Source organism: Mobula birostris, chromosome 12 (assembly GCF_030028105.1).
Source record: "Mobula birostris isolate sMobBir1 chromosome 12, sMobBir1.hap1, whole genome shotgun sequence".
NCBI lineage: Eukaryota > Metazoa > Chordata > Chondrichthyes > Myliobatiformes > Myliobatidae > Mobula > Mobula birostris.
Window position 1 is genome coordinate 83011477 of NC_092381.1, and position 20011 is coordinate 83031487.

General features: G+C 42.6%; 1 protein-coding gene across 1 annotated transcript in view; it reads left to right on the forward strand.

The window, feature by feature from the left end:
• Positions 1 to 561: 561 nt before the first annotated feature.
• Positions 562 to 20011, forward strand: part of plpp6 (phospholipid phosphatase 6) — a 34167-nt gene continuing 14717 nt past the window's right edge. Inside the window, exon 1 of the mRNA XM_072274231.1 lies at positions 562 to 1115. Within this exon, the coding sequence (XP_072130332.1) occupies positions 635 to 1115 (481 nt within the window). The 5' untranslated portion in view covers positions 562 to 634. The remainder of the gene's footprint in view (positions 1116 to 20011) is intronic.

A 20011-nucleotide genomic window follows, 5' to 3' on the forward strand; every position in this document is an offset into this window, starting at 1 on the left:
AATGGGGACATCTCTTTTTCCCTTATTAGGGAGAGAGAGAATCTGTGGTATGTTGAATTACCAGGTGAACGAGTAGTCTTTGGGATGTCTGTGTCTTTTGCTGCACACTTGAGCACTCAGTGGGGGACTCCTATACTTTTTTGCTGGTGGGGGTGGGGGATCGTTGCTTGCTGCTGCTTGTGCATGGGAAGGGGGGGAACTTTGGGGTTCTAACTTTAACTATCACTCATTCTTTGGGACACTCTTGTTTTCATGGATGTTTGCGAAGAGAACAAATTTCAGGATTGTTCTCTGTTCTGTTTCTTTAGTCCAAATCCGTTTGCTGTCGTTCGTTCAATGTAGAACAGGCAAACATTGTCGCAGTCGATTTAACGCCGCAGGTGCTGTTCTGTTGTTGCTTTGTTGCTGCGATTCATTCAATGCCAAGACAGCAACCAGGCATTGTAGCAGTTCATTTAGTGCTCGTGTCAGAGCGTGTGGGTGACTCGGTGGCTGCAGCACATTCAATGTCAGCGCGGGCGGATGATTGACAGGTGAGGCACCGCCCCAGTCCCGCGAGACGCGCCGGCTGGAAGATGGCGGTGTAGCTTTGCACCCGGGGACCAAACCCCGAGCCCGGCCGCCGATCGCAAACATGCCGGCTCACTCTCCGAAGTCCAGGAGTCGTGAGCGGGAGACGCGCGGAGGCGGGAGGCTGGAGTTCTTAGTGCAGAGTCGGCCGCCGGGCTTTCTGCAGAGACCGGGCTTGGAGCCGCCATCACCACGGCACCGGGCGATGCAGCTGGAAGGCCACGGCCTGCGCCGGGACTCGGGTTCCTCCTCCTCCTCCTGCCTCGCCACCACCGCACAGTCACAGCTGCCCGAAGAAGACTGCATGAAGTTAAACCCGTCGCTGCTCGGTATCGCCCTGCGGTCGTTGCTGGCCGTTGACCTGTGGCTGTCCAAGCGCCTGGGTGTGTGCGCCACCGAGGACTCACCTTGGGGCAGCGCCCGGCCCATCATGAAGCTTATCGAGGTGACGGGCCACGGCATCCCTTGGATAGCAGGCACCTTGTATTGTCTGTGGAAGAGCGACAGTGCCGCCGGGCAGGAAGTGCTGCTCAACCTGCTGTTGGGTAAGAGCCATGATTAAATCAGCACAGACCACCGAGTCCTCATTTATTCACCAATCCTATTTGTTGATATTTGGTCCATTTGGAGATCCTTTTCAAATGCTGTGAGTCTCTTGTTACACCACCCTCTTATGCAATGCATTTGAAATTCCAGCTAGTCTCTAGATATGGAAAAATTTCACCTTCAGATTCCCTGAAAGAAGTTTAGGTTCTTATCCTGAACTTCTGTCTGGTTTTATACAGTTCCACTGAGGGGAAAAGTTCCTCACTGTCCACCTTACATATGCCCCTCATAATTTATTGCACCTCTATCAAATTTGCCCTCAGCATCTACATTTCACCAAGGAAAACAAGCCTGAAATGTTCAGTTTCTCATCATGGGTGAAAGGTTCCATCCCCAACAGTATCCTTTGCAATGTTTGTACCACAGTCACATCCTGCCAACAGTGGGGTAACCAGAACAATGCGCAAGAGTGGCCTAACTAATGTTTTATAACATTGTTCCATATCTCCCTTTTTTTATATTCTATGCCCTGGCTAATTAAAGCAAGAATCTGTTATGCTTTCTTGGTTTATCTACCTGTGATGTCAATTTCAGGAATCCTTGGATGTATATCAGAGTCTCTCTGTACCCTAGGGCTCTACTAGCTTTATTAGTCATGACAAAATATCACTCCTCACATATATCAGGATTAAATTCCATCTGCAGTGTTTCTGTCTACCTTACCATCTCATTAACAGCATCCTGTAGCTGGAGATTACTGTCCTCACTATCAACAATGTCAGCAATCTTTCTCGGTGGGCTGCAATCATTGAGAGCAGTTGCATGATTGTTTGAGGTGGCACGAGGTTTCAATAGAACTCAGGGCCTTTTGGAGCTTTTTGATGGGCTGCAATTTTAATGATCTAGGCACTTTGGCAAAGGCCAATGAAAAGAGTCAAGGTGTGAGTGAGCAGTGGTCAGGCTTTGGCTCAACAGGTTTATGCATGCACAGACAGACTCTAAATAAGTTTCTAGTGAGTTTTTTTCCTCTTTGTCTGTTAGCTGAGAATGGGTTCACAGTCGGTCTTATGTTCTTTTTATGGGATTTGGGTACTCAGAGAGATCTTTAATCTCCCTGATAACTACATCTGCACAAAGTGCATGGAGCTGCGGCCGGATGACCTTTGGTTCATCTAGGAGAATGAGGAAGTGATAGATAGGAACTGCAGGGAGGTAGTCACTCCTAACTTGCAGGAGGCTGATACCTGGGTGAGTGTCAGGAGAGGAAAAGGGAATAAATAGCCACTGCAGTGTACCCCTAGGGCCATTCCCCTTAATAATAAGTATGCTACTTTGGAAACTGGGGGAAGAGAAACTACCTACCGGGGGAAGCTGCAGTGACTGGATTTCAGGCACTGAGTCTGGCTCTGTGGCTCAGCAGGAAAAGGGAGTGAAGGGTGCAGTAGTGGTTGGAGATTCCATAGGTAGAATAGACAGGAGATTCTGTGGATGTAAACGAGACGCTCGGATGGTATGTTGCCTCCCGGGTGCCAGGGTCAGAGATATCCTGGATCGGGTCCACAGCATTCTCAAGGGGGAAGGTGAGCATCCAGAAATCGTACCAACGACAGAGGGAGGAGGTCTTGAAGAGAGAATACTGGGTGTTGGGTAGGAAGCTAAAAAGAGGGTAGTCATTTCTGGATTGCTGCCCGTGCTATGTGCCAGTGAGGATAAGAATAAGATGATTTAGCAGATGAATGTGTGGTTGAGGATATGGGGCAGGGTTTCAGATTTCTGGATCATTGTGATCTCTTCTGGGGAAGGTGTGACCTGTGTTATACCTGAACCTGAAGGGGCCAATATCCTTGGGAGCAGGATTGTTAGAGTTATTGGAGAAGATTTAAACTAATTTGTCAGGGGTTTGGGAGCTGGATTGATGGAGCTGAAAATGGGGCACCTGGTATACAAGTAGATGTAGCGTGTAATGAGACTGAGGAAGAAAAAGCAAAATTACAGTCAGTGGGATGATTTGAAGTGCAACATGGCAGATGGAACATAGTGTAGGGAAAGTATGGTCATGCACTTTGGTAGAAGGAATAAAGCTGTAGATCATTTTCTAAATGGGAAGAAAATTTAAAAATCAGAGGCATAAATGGACTTGGACTCCTCATGCAGGCTTTGCTAAAGGTTAACATGCATGTTGAGTCAGTGGTAAGGAAGGCAAATGCAATGCTAACATTCATTTCGAGAGGACTAGAATATAAAAGCAAGGTTGTAATGCTGAGGCATAATAAAGGCCCTGGACAGACCACAGTTAGAATATTGTGAGCAGTTTTGGACCACTTACCTTAGAAAAGGTGTGCAGCCATTGGAAAGGATTCAAAGAGGGTTCACAAGAATGATTCTGGGAATGAAAGGGTTAACATATGAGGAGAGTTTGTTTGCTCTGGGCGTGTACCAGCTGGAGTTTAGAAGAATGAGGGTGATCTTATTGAAACGTATCAAATATTGAAAGATCTAGAGTGGATGTGGAGGGGATATTTCCTATAGTGGGGGAGTCTAGAACCAGAGGGCACAGCCTCTATTTAGAACAGAGGTGAGGATGACTTTCTTTAGCCAGAGGGTAATGAATCTGTGGAATTCATTGCCACTGATGGCTGTGGAGGCCAAGTCATTGGGTATATTTAAAGCAGGGGTTGATTGAAATCCATACTAATCAAGAAGCAAAGGTTATAGGGAGAAGGCAAGAGAATGAAGTTGAGCAGGATAATAAATCAGCCCTGATGGAATGGCGGAGTAGACACAATGAGCCAATTGGCCTAATTCTGCTCCTATGTCTTGCATCTCTGTGTAAGCCATGCAAGAGGTAGAGTTTAAACAGTTTCTTTCACATCCACCCTCATACCAGTCATTAGAAATGGCAATGCAGGGAATGGGATCATAACCAAGAGGTTTTGTTGATTGGAATTTGCAGTGATATGGAATGTATTGCCTGAAAGAGTGTTGAGTTTAATGATATCAATCATAATAGCATTCAATGTATAGTCAAAATGTAGTAACTGCAGAAGGAAGTGATTAATTGGGTAACTCTTTCAGAGCCACAAGTGGAATGAATTGGAAAATGTTCAAAGTTATGGCATAATTTTTGGAAGGCGTAGATTAATAAAAGATAAATCTTCAGGGATACTTCTCTCTCCTAATTGATCAAACTCGTTGAGGAACTGACGGTCAAAAGGATGTTTACATGGGTTTTATTGGGCACTTGATGGAGTTTCCTCGTGGAATAATCAGAGTAAAAAGAGGATGTGGAAGAGGATCTAAAAATGGAACAGTGGCTGAGAGCAAATGATAATGGTCTGCAACTGCTTTAGTGTCTGGAAGAAAAGAATAGTTGAAAAGAGCGTAGCGGTTAGCATGATGCTGTTACAGCTCGGGGAATCAGAGCTCAGAGTTCAATTTTGGCATCCGCTGTAAGGAGATTGTATGTCCTCCCTGTGGAATGCATGGGATTCATCTGGGAGCACCAGTTCCCTCCCATGGTCCGAAGGTGTACTGTTTGGTAGGTGAATTGGTTTCATTGTAAATTGTCCTGTGATTAGGCTGGGGTTGCTGGGGCAGTGCGGCTGGAAGGGCCAGGGGGCCTATTCTGCACTACACTTCAAAGAAAATGAAAAAAATCAATGCCTGTGCTGCATGTGTTTTTGGATATTATTGATTATTTAGAAATGGAGGAGCCTTCTGTGTAAATGATTCAAAGCCTGGCAGTAAGCAAGAGCAAGAAGATAGTTAGAAATGCGATAATTGGAATTCAGTTTTGGTGTTTTTGGGGAAGTCAAGCGAGGTAAAGGCATATATGATTGAACTGATTCCTTTTTCTCCACAAAATTCAGAATATTTTAAAGTGTACATTCACTCAGCCAATGACAGCAGGAATAGCAGTTTATGTGAATGTGAAGGAGTGCAGGATATTTCCCTTCATTGGCAGAGCACAGAATGTAAATGGTCATGCTCAAGATGTTTAGTACTGCAGTAAGGCTACAGTTCGAATGCTGCATTAAGAAGAAAGACGTGGTAATGTTGAAGAGGTTACAGATGTTTTACAAGGATGTTGTCAGAGCTGGTGTACCTCGGTTATGAAAAGGGCTTAGCTAGACCTGGAGGGAAATTTAATCATCTGGTTGAATAGAATGAACAGCAAGGATTTATTTCCTTTAATAAAAATGTCTGTAACTCCAAGCATAGATTTACAGAAAAAAGTAGGTTTAGCTTAATGCTGATGGTACTGGAAAAATATAGAGTTGGTTATCTATAAACTATTCAAATTTAAAATATATACAGTAGAAATATAGTGATTCGATGTTCCACCATTCAGTAAGATCATTACTGACCTCTTGCCTCTGCCATTTTCCTAACTCTCTAATGCCGAAAAACTCCACTAATGTCAATCCTCAGATATTCAGGACTGAGTTTGCACTGCTGTCTAGAATGGTAAATGGTAAATTGGGTTATTATTGTGTTGTTTTATACAGTGAAAAACTTGCCTTGCATACTGTTCATGCAGTATTCATTACAACAGTGCATAACGTTGCAGAATAAAATGTTTCAGTTGTCGAGAAAATGCAGTACTGGTAGACAGTGAAGCACAAGGTCATAACGAGTTAGATTGTGAGGTCAAGGCTCCATTTTATTGTATTAGGGAACCATTCATTTCTCTTCTAGCAGCAGGACGGAAGCTGTCCTTGAATCTGGTGGTATGTGCTTTCAGACTCTTGTATCTCCTGCCTGGTGGCACCGTGAGAAAAAGAGAAAATGTCTGGGTTGGGTAGGGTCTTTATTAAGGCAGTGAGAACTATATACAGAATCCATGGAGGATAGGCTGGTTTAATGCTGTTTGAGCTGTATCCTGCACTCTGTATATCTCCTTGTGGTCACAGACAGAGCACTTGCCATACCAAGCTATGAAGCATCAGGATAGAATGCTTTCTATGGTAAAATGGTAAGAATCAATGGGGACATGACAGATTTCTAACCACTCCCCCCCCCCCCCCCCCCCCCCAGGAAGTAGAGGTGCCAGGGAGTTTTCTTTGCCATGGTGTCAATGTGGTTGGATCAGGACAGGACTAGGAACTTGAAGCTGTCAAAACCCCTGTTGACCTCAGTACCATTGATTCAAACAGGAACACGTGCATCAGCCCATCTTCTGACGTCAATGGCCATCTCTTTCATTTTACTGACGTTGACGGAAAGGGTGTTGCCATGACACCATGTCACTAAGCTCCCTATCTCCCTCCCGTACTCTAATTCATTGTTATTTGAGATATGACCCACTAGGGTGGTATCATCTGCAAACTTTGTAGCTAGAGTTAAAGAAGAATTTGGCCACTCAGTCGTGAGTGTATAGAGAGTAGAGGGCTGAGGATGCAACCTTATGAGACAGCAATGTTGAGACTTATCTTGGTGGAGGTGTTGTAGCCAAACCTTACTGATTGCAGTCTGTTGTCAAGGATTCGGTCGCAAAAGGAGGTGAGTCATAGGTCATGAAGTTTGGAGATGTGCTTATTTGGAATTATAGTATTGAAGGTTGAGCTGTAGTCAATATACAATAGATTGTTGTTGGTATCTTTGTCTTGATACTCAAGGAGGTGGTGTTTGTATTAGCCTTGTTTTGGCAGGACGCAAATTGCAGTAGGTCAAGGTTATTTTGGAGGCTAGGTATGTGTGCCATGACCCGCATTTCATGATGAATCCAACAGGTGAACTGAAAAGCCCTCAGATTGTGTGGTGTAGTTGGGTGAAGAGGGTGTAAACCATGTTTTGGTGAGATGTAGCACACAGCAGCCTCTCAGTTCCCTTTCAAAGGCCAGTCTCCCTCTTAGTTCATCAACTTTGTACTCAACGGTCTGGATGTTAGCTGGTAGGATGTTTGGGAAGGGAGATTTGAACCCATGTTGCTTCAGTGCACCTGCGGTCCAGCCTGCTTACCTTGCTTCTGGGGTAAGTGGTTGGGTCAAGTTAGTCCTGGGGGTGGAGCCATGTGGACGGGAAGGTAATTAATTTATTCTGGCCAGACCTGGAAGACCTGGAGTGGTTTCTTCTGACCATTTCTTGTTCCTGTGTAAGTCTGAAAGTTCTGAGGGGGAATGGGCTGTCCAACAGGTAAGTGGGGCATCTGGGTTAGCTTTGTCATTGGGACAACCTTGGGTTCTTTGTAGGTTTGGGCTTCTGATCTGGACAGGCCTTAGCATCGGGGGTTCAGTTGAGTCAGGCATCACGATAGCTCCCTTTCACTCTATGGTTCACGCCTGGGCCTCGTCCCCTGCTGCTTCTGTTGTGTTGGTTTTTGCCTTGTGGTCAGCATTGTCAGGTCTCCTTCACTCTGGTAGGTTCTTGGCATTGGGTTTCTGTGTCAGGTGCTCTCGTGGAGTCCAGGAGTTGGGTCTTGATAGTGTGGGCTCAGTGAAATCAGCTCTTCACCCTGTGCGCGCTTCCAAATGGACTGGCTCGTCGAAGGTCTGCTGGTCTGGGTGCAGAGATTGGGTTGGTAGATCCTGGAAGCTGGAACATCATCAACCTGTGTGCAGATTTTTTAAGGAAGTATTATTAATCATTCTTAGACGCAGAATTTAGATTTAAAAGAGTAAAACAATTGTAATAGAAGTAATGACTGGATCTGTATGTGTTCTGTAAGTATTATAACACGCACAGGTCAATGGAAGGCAAATAGAACCAGCCTCGTGCTGCACTCACTGACTGGCCTCACTGCAGACTGCCACTCGCCATCTGCAGTTTGTGATTTGGGGTTGGATGTGGAGCGTGGCAGGCTGGTTTGTGATTTTGGGTTGGATGTGGAGCGTGGCAGGCTGGTTTGTGATTTGGGGTTGGATGTGGAGCGTGGCAGGCTGGTTTGTGATTTGGGGTTGGATGTGGAGCGTGGCAGGCTGGTTTGTGATTTGGGGTTGGATGTGGAGCGTGGCAGGCAAGGCACACAAAAGTCAGGTTGTTTTGCTTCCTCATTTGCACCATCTAGCGTATTTTCCCATTCATTTTATTCAGGATTCCAATTTAATTACATATATTGATTTTTTTTGATTTATGTATTTTAGCAATATTTAATTAAAACTGTAAATTTATCATGAGCCATTCAGAGACTCCTGTGGCCCCCAGTTTCTTGTTTTTTTTTACTTATGACCGCTACAAAACCCAACATGGCTGCTGGGACGGTGGGGGTGGGGGGGATGCACATATGGTCCACATGGAGAACTATTGTTATAGATTGTGAATAACTGGGTTGGAACAGCAATCCCTGAAACTCCCCGCATGTCACAGCATACAAACCCAAAAATGTTCGATCCATCTCTAATGTTTTCTATTTGTTTCTCAGTCTTAAATCCATTTCCCAATACTGAATGCTTTACTTTTGTTCAATAGCATCTTGTGACATCTTTTTGAAGGCCTGAAATTCCAAAAACAGCACATCCGTGATTTTTTTTTTGCCTCCTGTCTTTTTGGGTTAAAATCTGTAAAAATCTTTGGTCTGTCTTTGTAACTGGTTTCATTCTAATCTCTTCTGAACTCGCTCTAAGGCCTTGACATTTCTCAAAGTGTAAAATGTTAAGTTAATGGTAGAATGAGGCTTGACCAGAGATTTATAAGTGTTTAGCATTAGTTGGTGCATTTTTTTAAAACCTGGTTCCTCCTTTCATAAGGTATGAGTGTTAAACGTCTTAGCAAATTGTCTGGGGCACCTTTTAAAATTTTTGGAGGTTCATCCCTAGGTCCCTTTGCACAGTCTTACTTTTTATTATTGTGACTTTCATTTTATTTTGCAACTATGTAAGGAAAATAATCTGACAAGACAGTTTTAGTTGAGTTTTGTTCAACCCTTTAAGCTTTACATAGCAATTCCCAAAATCTGAAGTTTTGATTTGGACACACTGATGCTTTCAGTATGAACCTCATACACAAAGCCCTGAATTAATGATAGATTGCAGGACAAAATGATCATGCACTTAGATTGATTTCAAGAGGGATAGAATTGAAATGCAACCACAACAACTTAGGTCAGAGCACAATTAGAGCTTTGTGACCCGTACTGGTCTCCAAAAGTAAAGCTAATAATGGAATCACTGGTGAAGGTGCTAAATGATTTACTAGATTCGTCCTAGAACTGTGGTTAATCCAAATAAAGAAATATTAAATGAAATGGGCGCTTCTGTTCTGGGAGAAAAGACTGAGAGATATCTGATAAAAGGTCTTTAAGGATTGTGAAACTGTTTGATAAATTTAGAGAAAACCTTACAGTTTGTGGGGGAGGCCTGAAAATTATGTAAATCAGTCACTAATAAATACAAAAGGTGCTTTTGAAGAAATTCTACCAAGAGATTTTTGTAAAGTTGAAGTCTGCTTTAAGGATGAGATGCGAGTTAAAGTGAAATGTAAATGAGATGGGGCTGAGAGGAAAATTGGATTGGCCATGATGAGGTGGCAGTGTAGACTCAATGGGCCAAATAGCCTAATCCTGCTCCTATATCTTATGGTCTAAAAGTTAATTGGGTTCGATGAAGAAGGAAGCTAAAATGGTTCACATTGATCATCAACAGTCATGATCATCAGCTTGTTGTCTGACAGGCCTGTCTCTTTGTTCATGTATTTGATCAGTACATTATACATCTATACAGCTCTGCCCATGCCATACAAACAACAAATGGAAGGACTGTACCCTCAGATCAGTTGAATGAATGAGCAGCTATATGGTAGACACAAAGAAATGGATACGCGTGAGGTGATCTACTTTGGTGAGAAAAACAAAAATGCATTAAGTAGCACTCAATCCCTTTGTACATTAATATTTCCAAATTTAGTAGTCCTTGTACATTGGCCACTAATAGTAAACATGTAGTAGCAGCAAAGAGTTGAGAAGGCACATGATGGCCATCATTTCAAGAGGTTTTGACTGCAGAAGCAAGAATTTTTTTTTTACCAGTATTATAGCATCATTGTGAGTATTTTTGAGCAAGTTTGGTTTCTTGACCTAAGGAGTGATGTACTTGCCTTCATTATTAAGGCAATTCTTCTTACTCTTGAGTGTTGATGAAGAGACTGATGAGAAGGAGAGAAGGGCTGTCACCTCCACCCTTAGTCAATAGCTCACACACAGAAGTCAGCTCAGTAAGAACCTATATCAGGAGGTTTAATAAAGTCCTCAATGTATTCAAGGCCTGAACTTCCTTGATGGATTTTTAAAAGAAATTACATTGCAGCAGTAGCTTCTAGCTGTTATATTGTCATAGAGTCATACATCATGGAAACAGGTCCTTCAGGCCAACTAATTCATGCCAACCAGACTCCCATCTAAGCTAATCTCCTTTTACCTATATTTGGCCTATATCCCTCTAAATATTCCTTATTCATGCAGTGGCATGCAAAAGTTTGGGCACCCCTGGTCAAAATTTCTGTTACTGTGAATAGCTAAGCGAGTAAATGACCTGATTTCCAAAAGGCATAAGGTTAAAGATGACATATTTCTTTAATATTTTAAGCAAGATTACTTTTTTATTTCCATCTTTTACAGTTTCAAAATAACAAAAAAGGAAAAGGGCCTGAAGCAAAAGTTTGGGCACCCTGCATGGTCAGTACTTAGTAACATTCTCTTTGGCAAGTATCACAGCTTGTAAATGCTTTCTGTAGCCAGCTAAGAGTCTTTCAATTCTTGTTTGGGGGATTTTCGCCCATTCTTCCTTGCAAAAGGCTTCTAGTTCTGTGAGATTCTTGGGCCATCGTGCATGTACTGCTCTTTTGAGGTCTGTCTACAGATTTTGGATGATGTTTAGGTCGGGGGACTGTGAGGGCCATGGCAAAACCTTCAGCTTGCGCCTCTTGAGGTAGCCCATTGTGGATTTTGAGGTGTGTTTAGGATCATTATCCTGTTGTAGAAGCCATCCTCTTTTCATCTTCAGCTTTTTTATAGATGGTGTGATGTTTGCTTTCAGAATTTGCTGGTATTTAATTGAATTCATTTTTCCCTCTACCAGTAAATGTTCCCCGTGCCACTGGCTGCAACACAAGCCCAAAGCATGATCAATCCACCCTCGTGCTTAACAGTTGGAGAGGGGTTCTTTTCATGAAATTCTGTACCCTTTTTTCTCCAAACATACCTTTGCTCATTGTGGCCAAAAAGTTTTATTTTAACTTCATCGGTCCACAGGACTTATTTCCAAAATGCATTAGGCCTGTTTAGATGTTCCTTTGCAAACTTCTGATGCTGAATTTTGTGGTGAGGATGCAGGAAAGGTTTTCTTCTGATGACTCTTCCATGAAGGTCATATTTGTGCAGGTGTCGCTGGACAGTAGAACAGAGCACCACCACTCCAGAGTCTGCTAAATCTTCCTGAAGGTCTTTTGCAGTCAAACGGGGGCTTTGATTTGCCTTTCTAGCAATCCTACGAGCAGTTCTCTCGGAAAGTTTTCTTGGTCTTCTAGACCTCAACTTGACCGCCACCATTCCTATTAACTGCCATTTCTTAATTACATTACCAACTGATGAAATGGCTACCTGAAAACGCTTTGCTATCTTCTTATAGCCTTTTCCTGCTTTGTGGGCATAATTTATTTTAATTTTCGGAGTGCTGGGCAGCTGTTTTAGAGGAGCCCGTGGCTGTTGATTGTTGGGACAAGGTTTGAGGGAGTCAGGGTATTTATAACGCTTTGAAATTTGCATCACCTGGCCTTTCCTAACAATGATTGTGAACAAGCTATAGCCCTAACAAGCTAATTAAGGTCTGAGACCTTGGTAAAAGTTATCTGAGAGCTCAAATCTCTTGGGGTGGCCAATACTTTTGCATGGTGTTCCTTTGTTTTTTTCCACTCCAAAATTGTACAAAACAAAAATAATACACTAATCTTGCTTAAAATGTTGAAAAGAATGTTTCATCTTTAACTTTGACTTTTGGAGATCAGTTCATCTTCTACTCACTTAACTATTCACAGTAACAGAAATTCTGACCGGGGTGCCCAAACTTTTGTATGCCACTGTATACCTGCCTAAGTATCTTTTGTAGATTGTTTATGTACCTGCCTCAACCACTTCCTCTGGCAGTTCATTCTGTACACTGCCCACCTCCTGGGTCGAAAAAGTTGTTCCTCAGGTTCCAATTAACTTTCTACCCCTTCACCTTAAACCTCTGTTTTCTAGCTCTTAATTTCCCAACATTGGGAAAAAGACTGTGTGTTAACCCTATCTATGCCACTCTAAAAGGGCACACCTCATTCACCTACGCTCCAATGAAAAGAGCCCCAACCTGCCCAGCCTCTCTGTAACTCAGTCTTTTGAGTTCTGGTAACATCTCAGGAAATATCCTTTGCACTCTTTAAAGCTTAATGGAATCTTTACTGCATTGGAAATATTTGCCAAGACCGATCATGGTCATGGGACCATGATCGCTCACATCATACAACACAGCGCATGATGATGATGACTTTAGCAGGGTGACCAAAACTGAACACAGTATTCCAAGCACCACACACAAAATGCTGGTGGAACACAGCAGGCCAGGCAGCACCTACAGGAAGAGGTACAGTCGACATTTTGAGTCTCGGACCGAAATGTCGACTGTACCTCTTCCTATAGATGCTGCCTGCCCTGCTGCGTTCCACCAGCATTTTGTGTGTGTTGCTTGAATTTCCAGCATCTGCAGATTTCCTCGTGTTTACAATATTCCAAACGTAGCTTCACCGACCTTTTGGACAATTGCATCATAAGATCCCAACTTCTATACTCATTGCCCTGACTGCTAAAGGCCAGCATACCTACGTCTTCCCCACCAGCCTGTCTACTTGTGATATCGCTTTCCATGAGCCATGTACTTGTACTCCTAGACCCTTTGGTTTTACAATAGTCCCCATGGTCATGCTCTTCACTGCGAAAGTTACTTGTCTTCATAAATTGCAATAGCTAACACTTACTGTATTAAGTACCAGAGGAGGTAAAAGAGCAGAATTATCTTTTTTTTTAATAAATGTTCTCTGTTTCTATATTTCTCATCAATTTTTCTGGATTTTGATTATTATGGTGTGATTTTCAACAAAAGAGAATCTCAGTTTAAAGCAAGATGCTGTAGTCAGGGAAAATTGTGTTGCCTTAATTGCTGGAATAATATTGACAATACCAGATCAAAGCAACGCACAAGCTGCTGGAGGAACTCAGCAGGTCAGGCAGCATATATGGAAATGAATAAACAGTCGATACTTCAGGCCAAGACTTCTTCAAGACTAGAGATGGCAGAAGTTGCGGAGGATGTGTTGGATGCAGAGGCTCATGGGATGGTAGGTAAGGACAAGAGGAACTCCATCACTGATAAGGCAGTGAAAAGATGGGATGAGTGCTGACGTTTGGGAAATAGAGGAAATGTAGGTGAGGGAATGATGGAAGGGAAACCACATTCTTTGAAGGAGGAAATATCCCTGATATCCTGGAAAGGAAGGCTGCATCCTGGGAACAGATGCAATGGAGACAAAGGAAATGAGAAAAGAGAATAGCATTTTTACAGAAGACAGGGTGGAAAGAGGTATAGTCAAGATGATCATGGAATCAGTTAGGTTTATAAAAGATGTTGGTTGACAGTTCGTCTCCAGAGATGGAGACTGAGTGACAGAAGGAGATGGAGGTGTCAGAAATGATACCAGATCAAATGCTACCATAGTTCTTTAAAAATCTAGAGCTAAATTAATATATACAGTTATTTTAAATATGAAAATAAAAATGTATTTGTCATAAATACAACCGCTAGTTTACTAAAGAGGAAAATTTGTCGTCTTTAACTTCTCTAGTTTGTGTGTGATTTCAATTCTACGCTCACAAGTATGCAGATTGGCTGCCCTCTAAAATGTCCTAGCAAGTTTTCTCAGTTAAGGACAACCTAGATGTCAGCCTAGGAAATGGAAGTCCTCATTCCAGGAATTAATTTTGGAAAAGACTAGGTAAATCAGTAATCCAATAAAATCCATTTAACTAATTAATTCTGTCTGTAGCATATGCTTACCTAACATTAAGATATCCATATCTGAATATGCACGCACTGGAAATGCTTCATTAAAAGTTATAGTTCCTTTGGTCATTCCAAATGGATATTAATTCTAGAGCTAATGCGTGCTGATAATCACTGCCCTTCAAGGATTTATGGGACCATAACCCAGTCTACTCCTAGCTGATTCTGTGAGGGTAAATTATTTCATCCTAGGCCATTAGCAGCATGATCTCTACTGCCTTCACTATACATACTGTATGTACAGAGCCATGCAGTGAGTTAAACAACTTCCCAAAAATCACTCAAGGCAGAAAGTGAAACTGCAGAAAGTTAAGTAAAAGACATAGTTAAATTCAATATAGAATCATCACCTGCCTGAATATACTAATACTGTTGATTATTCTTACATCCGGTGTTAACCAAGTTAATACACATAGAAAACACTCCATAACTATGCAGTGTGAACAAGAGTAAACTCGTGGCGCAACTCTAAACTTAAGACATAATACGTCCTTTAAAATATATCTACTGATTGTGTACCAATATTAACAAACACTTAAAGGCTCACAGATATTGCTGTTTCAAGGGTGGATAAGGAGTAGCTGGTGATGTGTGTCTTCCACCGTGCACTTCAAATAGAATAAAAACTAACCTACGCAAGAAATGATATTAAGAAAACAGCTTATGTACAGGAAGGGATGTTCATATAAAACAAACCACGCCTCCAGTGGCGGGAACACCCCCCACCTGGCATCCATAGGATGTCAAACTTAACTACTGAAACTGAAAGTCAAATAATCATTATGTCTTTGGCAAAAGAAAGACAGTGTCGGATTGGTCTTGAAAACAGTCTTACTACAGAGTCTTTAACCGTTCTCATTTCGAAAATGCCGTTCTTGATGACATACTTGCTCATGGCAATGTCTAATGAGTAGACAAATGGCAAGGAGTTTACCCAGAATAATGATTGAATGAGTTATGAAGTGAATCATGCCTTTATCCATTCTCCAACTTGCTATATCCCCTCAGAGTCCAGAAAGGGGCAGAATTTACTAAGGGGACTTGTTTTGGGAGAGACACATGCTTTGTGATTCACTGCACATCTCTGCATAAATCTGTCTTTGAACAAGAAGGATTGTAACTTTTGCCCAATTCAGTTGCTTTGTGCTGAAAGGTTGCTTATAAATGTGCCAACCACCACAGAGGCTGTTTGGCTACTCCTTTAAAGGAATGAGCAATGTGTGAGAGCCGGACAATTGCTCTGGTAGGCGAAAAACAGCTTGAAAAACACGAAGTGTGCACTGCCAAGTTGGAGCAGTGATAATTGAGTGATTTTGATCGACACTTGAGGACATATTTTGACATTACTTCAGGGTCATCTAAGTCGAAAGTTTCCTGCTGACGCTGTTCCTGTTAGGGATCAGCAAGAAATGCTGGGCCAGTTAACCATGAGGAGAGGGTGAACTGGTTAGTTTGAAGCCATCTTGTGGCATGATCAGCTGGGTTGAAATCAGTAGGATATTGGCTGTTCTGAGCTGGTTGCCTGATATGTTGAATCATATTTTGTACATAAAAATAGAATTTCTTTGTTTCATTAAATAAATAACTAAACATGACCTTGCTCTATGTAAAGAACTTGATATCATCTAGTTCTATGTCCACCTCTTTAGTTATCATTTCTGCCATCTCAACTGCTAGAACAGAAGCACCGAGTTCGAGTCTTGGTGTGGTGAGATCTGGTTTGGGAACAAGCTTTGCCTTACCCAGGATAAATCCAACTTCACTATATCCAGCAGCATCTCGACCTTCAGGTATGCAACAACAGTAATTGCTTTAGTTGATGCATCACTGAAGGTGCAGATCTCTTTTTCTTTTGGGCTGTAAATACTGAAATTGTTCTGTAGGTTCTTGGAATTTTCAAGCCTACAAGATCCAGAAGGGAAGGACACAACTCATGCTTCTCATTAGGAAGTGGGACATTTCCATCCACAAATGTCCGAGGTCAATCTTTAACACAAAATGTCTGTGAATACTGACTGGAGGGGCAAATCCAAGAGGGTCAAATAGACTGTTGATATTCAATAGCATGCTACGACATGTAAAAGGTCTTTTGATATCAGCAACCCAGAAAGTAAGGGGATTGGTAATGAGGTCCCATCCAAGGCCCAGACTGCACTGCAGAGCAGGGAGGTCCTGTCCAATATCAAGATTATTTGGCCAGATCTTCAGATGGGAAACATTGCATGACCTCAGCACTGTTGGATGCAATCTTATGAGATCTGCCTCCAAAAGAACCACAACCTGGTGGTTTGGAGGCTTGTGTGCCTCAGTGACCTGGAGAGCTACGTAGGCTTGAGTCAGGGCTTTATGCTTTGGCTCTTGGTAGGGTCACACATGCTAAACAGGTCAAAGAGTAGAGGCCAGACTAAGAGTGGTTCACCGGTCCTCCAGGTTCAGGAGTTTAGCTCAGAGCTATTAACCTTGAGTGGTAAAACAGAATTGTTACGGAAACATCAATGAAGAGTCTTTCTACTTTTTAGTGTGACGGTATTCCTGAGAGCCACCCAGGATTTGCATGACTGATGGTAGTGAAAACCTGAGAAAGCTACTGGCACGATGGAAGAAGTCCTGAACACCATCAGAGGTGGAGGACCTTCATTGCTGTCCTAGACACCAGTGGTGTAATGGACCGTAAGTAAAAATCATGAGGTCTGAAATTAAACTGTGCCAACGTGTCTTGTGCTCCTTTCAGCACGCGGATTGCTTCTTCTGCACTAGAAAATGATTTAAGACGGTCCCTATATAGATCCTTTCTATGTACCTCCGTGCTTCAGTCCCAAGTTCCTTCTCTCCCTCTCTAGCTCTCCTCACTAGATTGCCACAGCTGATATGGGACAGTTACCAAATAAAAGAACTCTCATTTTGTATTCCAGAGTCTTATTGTCCATTTGGTGGTCATGAAACCACAAGAGTCTGAGGTAGTCTCAGTGATCCTATCTCACAAGGAAACTGTGGGATATTTGTCTGAAGTCAGCCATCATTGCGACAGACTCAGTTCAGAAGTGCATGAGGACCCTGAGCAGGCTGTTATTAAGGTCCAGACCTTGCAAGAGGACATTGTTTCATGATATGACTTTGAACTTCACACTTCAATCAAAGATAGTTCATATTTCTGCATGTTTCTGGGGGTGGTAAATTTATTGGTATCTGGTGGAGGAGCTGGCTCAGCATGATTGTTCCTGAAGAATCTCTCCATGAACTCCGTGTGACGATTTTTCATTTCTAGTTTTCTTTTCAATATGCGATTGAGGGACATGGACCAACTAGGGGCCTGCTCTTTGTTGTTTGGTAAGAGTTGTTGTGGAGAGCAGAAAGGAAAGGAAGCTACCCAAGTGTTTGATGACTTTGTTCATGATTCAAAGGAAGACATCATCTTCAATGGAAGGTGCCACCTTATAATCATCTTCCGAGTGACAGAAGACCAGCTTGCCTAAATCTGATTGAGCAGAGGTAAGTATGTCAGGGCGCGTGTTTTGTTTACCTACAATCTTCTCTTTCATACAGAGTTTACTCTCTCAGGGTCTGAAATTACTTGGGCACCTCTTCTCTGGGATATTAGTGCTGTCAGTGGGCTGCGGAGCACCATTGAGGAAGACTTCACCTGCTATGACCTAACCCAGGTCCAGTCATTGAGCATAAAGTGCATTGTGCTGACCATCGCACTGTTCATTCACCTTCTGTACATGGATGGCGTCCCCGCCAAGCAACGGGAGAATCTCAGATCTTGTCAGCTATGGCCTTAAGATATGAATGACAGCGTGCAGTTTTTGGTTGGTATTTCATCCCTGTTGTTGGGAATATGGTTGCACTCAATGAGGGTTAGCAAAGGTAAGCAGATCTCCCCTTCTATTGACCCATGTCAAATCAACTGTCTCCTCTTCCAGCGTGTTCCAGAACATGTCTTCAGAGTGTGTGGGGAAACAAAACTTTAAATACTGAATATGTCAACAAATGGTGATTTTTGCCAATGACACATTACTCTGATCATCTAATATCACGTATGCCTTTATTTTTTGCTCAGGATGTTGGCTAGGCATATTCTAGAGTAGGATTTGTCTTGGAAGCCTTTCCCACGTACCTCTGTGTACGAAGATGTAGCTACATCTGAGGGATGCTCAGTTGGCTCCCCACTGCTCTGCTATAGGTGTGCCAGCACAAATGGTAGCCCAAAGTGCTGGCCCTGAATGAAGTGCTGATATGTGCTGGTCACTGTGATACTCAGTGCAGTGTATGATAGCTTCACAATCTTTTGCTTGGTGCTCTGTTGAAGCACAACATTTGATATATTGAGTGCTCCTTTAGAAAATGTCTCCGATCCGCCTGCAGTTTTTCTCCGAGTCCTCTGCACTTCCTTAAGAGGTGGGGTTTCTTAAGGGCAGGACATTGTCTTTTGGGGTTCAATTTTGCAGATGTGATTGGTATTTTGTTTTTCCATGGTTCTGCTGGAGACCTTTCTTTGAATGAGGTGTTACCGGAAGTTGAGAGCATAAAACTATGGTCATTTCACATGATGCTTCATTTTATATCTGAAACCTTCAGTTATCCACTGTTTCTGGATATTGTTCAGTAGTTTCTCCACTGTAGGTAACCCTCGTTTTTTTTTTTCGGCTTGCAGTTTTGACAACAGGTCTGCAAACTCCTCTAGCTTTGAAAAATGTTCAAGTCTACTGAAGAGAGATTCTTCTATTGCCTCTGGAGAACCATAACATTTGTCAAGCCTCTAAAGCAGCATTTGTAAACCTGTAGCTGGATTATTAATGTGAATTGCTTTAACCTTTCTTGTTTCATTGCTTTGAAAGAAGTTGGGTGACTGCAGGGGAACTGCGATGCACTGAATATGATGTTGGAAAGGCAGTATAGAACAACTTGACCTTTTTTTCACAGTGCAGGGATTCAGAGATTTCTTTCTGCAACCAAAAGTCTGAATTTTTTTTTTGCACCTCTGCTTTAACTCAATATCATTTTGTAGCAAGATCAGTTCTTCCTCAATCGATCCAATTAATTCCTCATTACACGTGTTCAGAGATGGTTTTATTACCCAATCTGGAATTTGGATCAAGGGAAGTTCCTGAAATTTCTCTGACGTGTCTTTATGCAGCTCACCCGGTATACTTAAAGATCATCATCTGGTATTCTTTATTTCTCTTTCAATTCAGAGGCTCAGGAATTGGAAAAGGTCATGACGGTCAGTGTTGCACTTAAATAGAGTTAACTTTTAGATTATGAAGACACGTAGTCCTCTTTATTGTCATTTAGTAATGCATGCATTAAGAAATGATACAATATTTCCTCCGGTGTGATATCACAAAACACAGGACAGACCAAGACTGAAAAAAATGACAAAACCACATAATTATAACAAATAGTTACAACAGTGCAACAATACCATAACTTAATGAAGAAGTCCATGAGCACAGTAAAAGTTCAAAGTCTCTCAAATGTCCCACATCTCACGCAGACGGGAGAAGGAAGAATTCACCCTGCCATGCCGACAACAGTCCGACTCTGAGTCATCCGAAAACTTCGAGCTCTGATCAACTCTCCGACACCGAGTACTGAGCGCCATCTCTGTCCGAACGATTCGACCTCAACCTCGGTCGCCAACAGCAGGCAAAGCCGGGGATTTTGAGGCCTACCCTCCGAAAGATCCCTGACCACGCAGTAAAGACAGCAGCGAATGAGCGTTTCAGAAATTTCTCCAGATGTTCCTCTGTGCTTTCACATCCCTCTCCATCAAATCAGAATTGTCCACGGCCCCTATTTAACGGATACGATATCATTTTTCACCGGAGGGCTGCGCACACACACGGTGCGCTGCTCTCTCTCCCGCCTTG